The sequence below is a fragment of the Homarus americanus genome, unplaced genomic scaffold (assembly GCF_018991925.1).
Source record: "Homarus americanus isolate GMGI-L3 unplaced genomic scaffold, GMGI_Hamer_2.0 scaffold5589, whole genome shotgun sequence".
In the NCBI taxonomy this organism is placed as follows: Eukaryota; Metazoa; Arthropoda; class Malacostraca; order Decapoda; family Nephropidae; genus Homarus; species Homarus americanus.
This window is the reverse complement of record NW_024736650.1, coordinates 3,344,476-3,354,379: the sequence shown is the minus strand read 5'-3', so window position 1 is coordinate 3,354,379 and position 9,904 is coordinate 3,344,476. Positions and strand designations below refer to the sequence as shown.

Here is a 9,904-nt window from a genome sequence, read left to right as displayed (position 1 = left end):
CATCCGCCAATCTTCCATTTTCTAATTGGATTCTCTTTCGTGATCATTCGAATAATCAAGAGATAGAAAGAAAAATAATGGTTTAATGAGTCGAGAGGAAGGGCAGGATTTTTAGGGGGGTAATTCTTTGGGGAACTTTAATCTTTATGGGGGAAATGTAGAAACACGGACTCGTAACCAACTTGAGTAATTAGTATTTTTACAACTCGCTTCACTTCCGTAGACGAAAACATCCGTAAGATCATCTATTTATCGAGACCAGACTGTAGATTAGTGGTCTGAAAGGGAGGTGGGTTTATATACTGTGATTGGCCTTCCTTGTAGCATCACTGGAGGGGTCTCTGTATAACGTGAGTTTTTCTGTGTAAATTTGATAAGACAAGTGTTCAGGCCCAGAGAGTATATATCTGTACTACATGCGTTTGCTGTACATTATTAGGCAGTTGTCGGTATTTTTGAGGAAACGTGACAACAGTTCAACAGATAGAGAATGTTCCTTCTGCCTCAACTGTGGAGTTCTGTTAACGGTTTCAACAAGAGTCAATATTAAAACATTAATATCTTTCCTCTGACAGTTTAAAGTTGTTAATGAGATTTGACTTTAAAAAAATGCAGTTTTAATATTGTATACAAGTTTTGTTGACAATGCATTGTTGTGTAGCCGCACCGAAAAGAAAGTTGCTCTTTTTCTGAAATATCTTATTCTCTATTGACTTTCATAAAAAAATTATCGCTCAGTCTGTTTATACCAGGAGCTGTATACGTGTGAGAGGCAGCAACACCCTGCCCTGTCAGTCAACTCGTCAGGGATAAATGTTCTTGTATTACAGACAATCTTAAAAGAAATAGTTTTAACATTTGGAAGAACAAAAATTTCATATCATTTAACAGCACAATTACCTGGTGAAGTATTGTATATTATCGTGATAGTTAATAGACAAGATTTACGCGACAGTGAGATGAAACAGAAAGACGGCATTTTTATCCACAAAACAAGAACATTTTGTGTTGACGTGGAAAGGCATAACACCGATTTTCTCAGATAGATGGTGGTAAGGGAGGGAAATGCCTGGATGATAGATGAAGGTGAAGAGGAGGTTGGCATTTTTAGTCCAGGTGATGGATCAACTTATCCTCAAGATCTCAAATCATTTCGAACATATGTTAAGGATTTTCCTCGCCTCGAAAAGAGAGAACATACTTTTGAACTATTTTTTTTCCTTCGTTTCTTTATTCTTACGAAATATGTCGTATGTAGAAAAGAAAAAGTGAGGTTTTTCTGTAAACTGCGGGAGTCAGAAAGCTATCACAGCTGTTAAATGCTTTAGCTATGTCGATACAACACGAGGGGAAAAATCTCGAGAAAAGACGCACAAAATTCTTTAAAGTTTTCGTCGACAGATGCAATCGTCTGAGGCCGACCCAAGAGCGAGGACCCGCCTGTCCCGGATAAACTATATTGTTCAACTGGGGAAATCTAGACACAGGGGAAGTATCACAGTTTTGTGGAAGAATAAACCGATGTTTTTTCTTCTTCGTACTGGAGGACATAAACTCTAATGTCAAGGGAATATCTTATTATAAAATCAGTCACATCATAGCAGAGTCACTCGTAAATTATCTCTCTATTTATCTACGTGTTTTTTATTGAACTGTTTTTTTAACGTCGAAAAATAATCTATATGGATTAATCTAAAATCTTCATCAATAATTCACGTGTGTTTGTGGTTGTTTGATGTTCACTCAACTCGACTGAACTATGATAGAAAGACTGGCTGTAACTCGGCTCCATTACTGGTTGGCCGCAAGAATCGAGTGCTTGTGGGATTCTTTAACAGTTTTTTCCGGAGATACAGAATTTCTCAGTAGATATATTTATGAGGAAACTTGTGACTGAATATGATTTGCAACATTTCCAATCCGACATTTGTTTTTTCCTTTCAGTGACGAATATTGTAGGAACAGATAGGAATAAATCCGGTATGTGAATGACAACAGCCTCAGTAAATAAGTTAGGTAAAGTTAGTTATGCACTTTGGTAGGAATGAAGACTTTAAGAGCAAACTAGATAGGAGAAATTGGGTTAACAGTAGACCTGATCAGAATTCAAAGCGTTTAGAAAAGTCGAAATTGAAACCTCATGTTCCGGTTTGATCTTGATGTCTCGGGTTACGTGAACGGAATCGTCGTCTTTTCTTCTCCAATTCACTTGTGTCTTCTTCTTTTGAGGATTAGTCGGTCACTCAACAATGAAATGGTCTCTTACCAATTGATGTCAGAGAAAGTTTGTCATCGGTACATTGACACACACACACACACACACACACACACACACACACACACACACACACACACACACTTTAAAATCAGTCACCTTGTGAGTGTGTTTTGTGACTGAACGAGAAGCATCATGCATAACAATAACACAAGATAAGATAACCGCATTAATTATATAACTGAATAACACTACATTATTTCCCACTCACCGTCACCCTACAAGGATATCTGAGAGGAGGAATAATTTCGTTGGGAATATTCTATCTTGTGAAGGCTCTCTAATATCAAATTCATTTCTACGTTGAAATAACACGTCGGGAAATGCTTCTCCTCCTCCTTATATCCTCCAACACTTTAGAAAATCTTACTTCAAGGACACGTCTCGCTGAAAATACTGTTGACAATAACACGTCTATATGATATTTACCTGTCATATATCTCATAAAATCAAGAATAAAACAGGTATTCTCTGATTTACCTGTGTGTTATAAAGCATATTCATCATCTTTACGTTACCGGTCATAGATATATCGTATTTTCGTGTGTATCCTCATGTTGTCTTAGTCATGTTAGGTGAGTGAAGGATGTAGGGCTTAATAACATTCTTAAATAAGGTTCATATGCTTGATTGGTTGTGTCTGGCGAGGAATGTAAAGATGGCGAGTGAGTCAGAGTAGAAGTTAGGAGTAGAGATAATGATAATAACAGTGAGAGAAGATGAGGGAAGCGAATGAAGACAACAGGAAAGATTGTGTATGACATCAAATGAAAAAATATTGAAAAAAATGATAAAAGACGTAGGAAGGTGATAGGGTGAAGAGTAGATATGGAAAATAAATAGATTATTGGTTGTGTGTCGTCATGTCTAAGATACAAAAATCCAAACCAGACATTAAAACAGACACAAGAACCCTCCCCCTCCCCCCACCACCACCACCACCCACCGCACTTAAACACGTTGATTCCTTTAGACCTACTCACCCTCAAGAGTCTAGAGCGACTCACCGAATGCAAGAACTTATAATTAAAAATTCTCGGAAATTCCTGACGTGGCAGAAATACGCCATCATGCCAGCCTGAAGTGGTGGAAACGGGCCAGATGACTCTACAGGCCGGCAACCAGAGAGCGACTCTGACATTTAATTAATATATGAAGGTGAGACGAATTTGGCCAACTAGGAAGGAGAGAGCGTGAAATCCCAGCCAATTAAGGGGAGTCAGCGAGTAGTTGACCACATGGAGAGTAGGACAAAGGAATGAATACCCCATTAAAGAACTTGATGACGTGATTATCTGACCAATAAAAAGGTAAAGTGCTGGATAATTTGACCAATTAAAAGTTGGATGGCCTGGTAATCTTACCACTAATACGTCTCATAACTTTCCCAATTGATCGCCATATTCTCGGCCTGACGCCGTGACCGAGTGAACTTTTGTTGAAATTATATAACCTCAGGAGCCAGAAGGCATACATGAGTGACGGACGGCCAACATAGGTGTGTCAGATTTAATAATTACTGTAGGCTTAAACATATAATTTTCAATTTGGATCTGCCACCGACCTTTTTAGCGGGAAATATAATATCCCCGTGAAAGGGTTAATCGAAAAGTTAACAAGGTAATTATTGCCTAAATGATTTTACTTTGAACATAATCGTGTCAGCACAATGTTTGAACATGTTATTAATCCTGTTTCACCGTGTTACGTAATTATGATGACCCGCGTCGATTTTTTTTCTTTTTTTTAACAGGTAGACAAAAAAGGTACACCCAACTTAGCAGTGAAAAAGAGTTAAAATGGGAGGGTAATTACCTGAGCTGTGAGTGACACAGGTAAATGACGTTATGTCAGTTGGGTTTCCCTCTAATATGAATTTATGGTTGTTTCATCACTCTTGTCACGTTGGTGTCTGTCTCCCTCTCTGTCTCTGCCACCTGTCTCTTCTACCTGTCTGCATCAATATATTCAAGTATAATACACACAGACACACACACAGACACACACACACACACACACACACACACACACACACACACACACACACACACACACACACACACAGAGGGGCAGATGAGAGCGAGAGGCTTCACCAGGCTAGGCTAAAGCGTGTCGGACCCTGATGGTGGCTGTCAGGCTGCCCCTCACTGTGGTATTACCGCCATAAAGTGGAGGAGGGAGAGGCAGGCTCCACAGAGAGAGAGAGAGAGAGAGAAAGAGAGAGAGAGAGAATAAAACAGAATCGGAATGTGGAAATTGGTGAAGGAAGAAGATAGAGAGATAAAAACTGACATAGAAAGAGAGAGAGAGAGAGAAAGAGATGAGAGGGATAGTGAGATAAAGAAAACGAGAAAGAGGTACAGAAAGACTCACACAAAGAGATAATCAGAATGAAAGACAAGAATTCACACAGACATCTTCTTCTTCAACACGTACGTCACCCAGAAACTCTTAACATTGTGGATTTATCAGAACACAATAGAGAAATAATGATAATGATAATACTAATAATTAAAGAATAAATAATAAAAACTACAATAACAACAAAAACAATGATAATGATAATAACAACAATAAAAAAAAATAATAACAATAATAACAACATGCAATAATAATAATAATAATAATAATAATAACAAGAATTATTAAAGACAGTACCAATAGTGTTCAGCACAAGCGGTAACAACACTGAGTAAATTACAAAGGGAAAGAGAAAAGGACATAGAAAGGTAGTGAAAGTGAGTAAGAGAAAGTACAGGTGGAAAAAAGAGATAGAGAGAAAATTAGAGAAATTTAAACATAGAGAAGGAAATATAGAGTGAAATAAAGCAAAACAGAGAAAATTAAAGAAAATAAAACACCAGTAGGAAAAAACGAGAGAGGGAAAAAAAGAAAGACAGTGGCAGATACAACAGTAATAGAAAAAAAGAGACAGAGAGAGACAGAAAGACAGAGATAATCGTAATAACAGCGTAAGAAGTATAGTACGAGGCAGTAATAAGCAACACTGACGCCAAGACCAGCACAGTTAGGAGGGATAACGCCAGCTGTAGGTAATAACACCCGATAGTAGCAGAAGTGGTGATACTGGACAGATATTACCACCACTACTATTTCTATTACTATTACCATTACAACTTTTACTAGCAACACCATCATTAATTTCACTATCATACCCATTACTGCCACTACTACCATTACCACCATCACTACTACCAGTACCTCCATCATCACTATAGCCAACATCAGCACTATAACCAGCAACATTAACACCAACACACCACTGCCACTACCACCATCTCTCCAGCCTCAAGAACAACACCACTTTAACCACCACCGCCACCTCCATCACCTCAAGCACGAACGACAGTATAACTACCACCACTACTACCACCATCTCAGCTAGCACTTCAACCACCACCACCATTACTTCTCAAGGCACCATCACTACTACCATCGTCACTAACGCCCTCCTCCAAGCACTAGTATCAGCACCTTCACCCCTCCAAGCACTAGTACCAGCGCCACCACCCCTCCAAGCACTCCTCCAAGTACTAGTATCAGCGCCTTCACCCCTCCAAGCACTAGCATCAGCAACACCACTCCTCCAAGCACTACTACTAGCACCACCACCCCTCCAAGCACTAGTACTAGCATTACCACCCCTCCAAGAACCCCTCCAAGCACTAGTAACAGCACCCCCACCACTCCAAGCGGTAACAACAGCACCCCCACCCCTCCAAGAACCCCTCCAAGCACTAGTAACAGCACCCCCACCACTCCAAGCGGTAACAACAGCACCCCACCCCTCCAAGGAACCCCTCCAAGCCCTAGTACCAGCACCCCCACCCCTCCAAGCACCCCTCTAAGCACGAGTAACAGCACCTCCACCACTCAAAGCGGTAACAACAGCACGAACTTCAGCTACGATCGTAAAACCAGCAGCGACATAGCAGAAACGCAAAGTTACATTCAGTAATATTCTCGGTGGAACTGTTCGGCACCCGCCAACATAAAGCTGACTCCTATGCCTCGACCAACTCAGCTGGGGAGGAGCAAGAGACACGTAAATAAAAGATGAAAATAGAGTAAAAATAGAAATGCTGAAATAAACAAGAGAAAGATAATGATAAAAAGAGAAAGAGAAAAACGGAAGTAAATCTGAGTAAATTGTAAAAAAAAAAATTAGGGGGGGTAGATAGAAGAATAAAGACGAACATAGGAAAGGATAAATACGAACAATAAAGATAAAGGATAAACAATATAAAACAAAGCTAAAGCTACAGAAAGGAACAAAATAGAATTAAAAATATCAATAAATTCATACACCAAAGTGAAACGAATTTGTGTCCATTGCAACAATAACAAACACGATGTCGAGAAATGTGTACAAAAGAGGATTGGGAGTATTAAGTATATTCTATCTTCATCCACTATACCATCATCCACTATTTACTAAGGAGTCTCACGGATATTTTTCTCCACATATTTATATTCCATAATCCACCGTCACACAATTCAACCAGTTACGAAAACCCCAGCCGTAAAAGTCTTATAATCACACTATCTTTACTGCTCCATCATCATCATCATCATCATCATCATCATCATCATCATCATCATCATCGTCATCATCTTCCCCTTGACCTTACATCTTTTATCTCATTCAAGGACATTTTCTTTGTCACCCTCGGGATCTTATCTTGTCTCTCGTCTATATAAGCTAAGGTTTCCAATCAGTTAATGTGGGTTAGTTCATTTCTCTATATTATTTCTTTATATTTCCCTATACTATTTCTTTGTATTTCTTTATAGTATTTCCTTGTGTTTCTCTATATATTTGTATTCTGTCCTTCGTGTTATCCATTTTTCTTACTCTAGAGACAAATATGAAATGTCAGTAATCACAGCTTTCGTTTCCTCTTCCCTGCTGCTCTCATGCACCTACGAGTCCTTTATCCCCACAGTGAGACAAGACTTAAGTTACATGTTTCCACGCCAGCAAACTAATATTCTTGTGTATCCTGACTTTCACCTTAGAGCTTATACCACTTGGGTGAGCTGTTCTAATCTGTTCCTTGATATTTCACGCTTGCCATAGCGGCTTCAGTTTAACTCTATTGCTATTTGACCACAATGTTTGAGTTAGATAATTATTTGTCTTTTCGACCCTTATTTTTTTTTACTTAGATTCTTTATTATGAATTAGAACCTGATATTTTGTTTAGCAAGTGATTTGTGTGAAATTTTTATTTTTGTTTAATTTTCCATGAATATATTTTTTTCTTTTACCTTTCATCCAGCAACACAACATAAGCACAGACACTAAACTTTCTTCCATTTTCTTTCCTTTTATACCTCGATTTTCTTGTCATGATATAATGTGGGTCAAATGCCCATCAGTGAAAATGTCATCAACAAACTCATAGTTCTATTTCACTCCTGTGTTATGGAATCTTCAACAAGAATTCAAAGTCACCAGTTTCTCTTGTCACCGTAAAACACCTGCCATCACTCACCCTCCACCTGGATACATTCTTTTATGCACTTTAAGAGGTCATCATCCCTATACACTCTCCTGCACTTTATTGACAAGGTTACATAAGCCCTAACACACTTCCCTTCCCCTCGATTTTATCTGTCACTTTCCCAATTATAATTTTCATAGATAACTGATCCATGAACCAGCTCCCTCACCCTTTCTATAATTACATTTTGCTCATATTTCATCTACCACATTTAATTAGCTTCAATTATCATTTTTGTCATGTCTTTCACCTCCATCAATAATTTATAGATTGTATGATGTATTTTTGCTGTATCCATATAAGTTATTTACTTTACTACTTTCACTCCAGGATCTTACGTTTATTGCTAAAAAAAAAAAGAGTAACTTGATATGTTTTCAGTCACTCATCTCGTGCTTCTTTGTCACACACACACACACACACACACTCCTCTGTTGCTTTTATAAATAGATCCTCCTTGTTCTTATCTGTAATTCCCCTCTCCTAATCCATATCCAATCCTATTATCCTTAATTTCGTTTGATTTCCCTCCCTCTCAACTCAGTAGATTACCACAACAAATAGCAATAGGTCTCCTGGTATCCTCCTCCTGTTCTATATTCCTAGGTACTATCTCATATCATTACCTTCTCCCCCACCTTCCCACACACCTCACTTTATTTACTGATATAACGCCCCAGAGACACTTTCCCCGTGATGGCTGGTCTAGATGTTCTCCCTTAATGAAATTTCTCTCGCTACAGTTTCCATTCCCCTTACATAATCCCAATTTCCTTACGTCAATAAATTTTAAAGATATTTTATGTGTGTCATTACCTCCAAGGCCTGAGTATTGGATCATTAGTCTCACTATAAAGACCAGGGTAAGAATATGGTCTTGGTATTTTAATTCAGTTCGATAAACAGTTTCAGTGTAAAATTTTCTTCTTTTCTTTACTCGTCCATAGAAAATATTAGGCCAGCTGTGGAAAAAGGGATTTAATGTAATTCCTAACCTAAACTAACCTAACCTGACACATTAATTTATTCACTTTTAATTATAGTAAAGATTATAGTAAAATAAAGCTTATTAGTCTATCATATTGTAATATAAAGTGACTAACAACATATTAATCTGTTATTCTAAAATTCAATGTCAAAACGTAACACTAAATAGTTTTTCCATTTCTGGTAGACTAAAAACTGATTAAGTGTGAAGTTAAAACCTAATTGAACACCAATATTCAGTTCGCATTGTATTGAAACTGTTCAACTGTGTAAAACTTGTAATTTATCGCTGGTAATGTTCTACAGTCACTTCATTTCACAGTCAAATAAAATGCATTAACTGTGTAATTAAAAACAGTTATTTGCATTTTTCATTACCATGCTAAACTAAAACTCATTTAATTATTCACTTCAGTCTCAATGTATCCTAAAAAAATATATATAAATTTATTCATGGATTTCTAACATAAACGAGAATTATTAACCTAACCTAACCTAACCTAACCTAACCTAACCTAACCTAAGCTAAGTTCTCTCCTTTATGATGTTATTCATCTCTGTTTTCATCATTATGTTATCCTCTCTTTCTCTTTTGTATGTCTGTCTACGTGTGTGTCTCTTTGTCTGTCTCTATAGCCTATCTTCCTATTTCTTCATCTGTCTGTCTGTAACCTACATTTATCTATTTCTCTATATGTCTGTCTGTCTCTCTCTCTCTCTCTCTCTCTCTCTCTCTCTCTCTCTCTCTCTCTCTCTCTTCTCTATTTCATCAAATTTATCTCTATTCAACTCCGTCTATCCACAACTTTCTTGAAAACACGCCACAATGTTCCCTCCTCGCTAACATCCTGCGGGCCAGTCTTGCTCCACACACACAAGACCTAAAGGAATTTTTCGGGAAATATATTTATGAGAATCAGTTTCCAGGCGATAAACTACCACCATCAGATTTATTTGAATTATGATACGCAATTTGATGACAGTGCTGGTAAAAGGGATTATTATTATATTAATCTGACCTGAAATGCAAAATAATTTTTTTTCTTATTAGTCAATAGAGAGCAAATGTGACTCTTGGTACCTATCTAAATTATATCTACCCAATTTACCTCAA

The 9,904-nt window shown here is 37.7% G+C and overlaps 1 protein-coding gene across 1 annotated transcript in view; it reads left to right on the top strand.

Moving 5' to 3' along the window:
- Positions 1-2,933: 2,933 nt before the first annotated feature.
- Positions 2,934-9,904, top strand: part of LOC121872239 (nephrin-like) — a 59,161-nt gene continuing 52,190 nt past the window's right edge. Inside the window, exon 1 of the mRNA XM_042374906.1 lies at positions 2,934-2,940. Within this exon, the coding sequence (XP_042230840.1) occupies positions 2,934-2,940 (7 nt within the window). The remainder of the gene's footprint in view (positions 2,941-9,904) is intronic.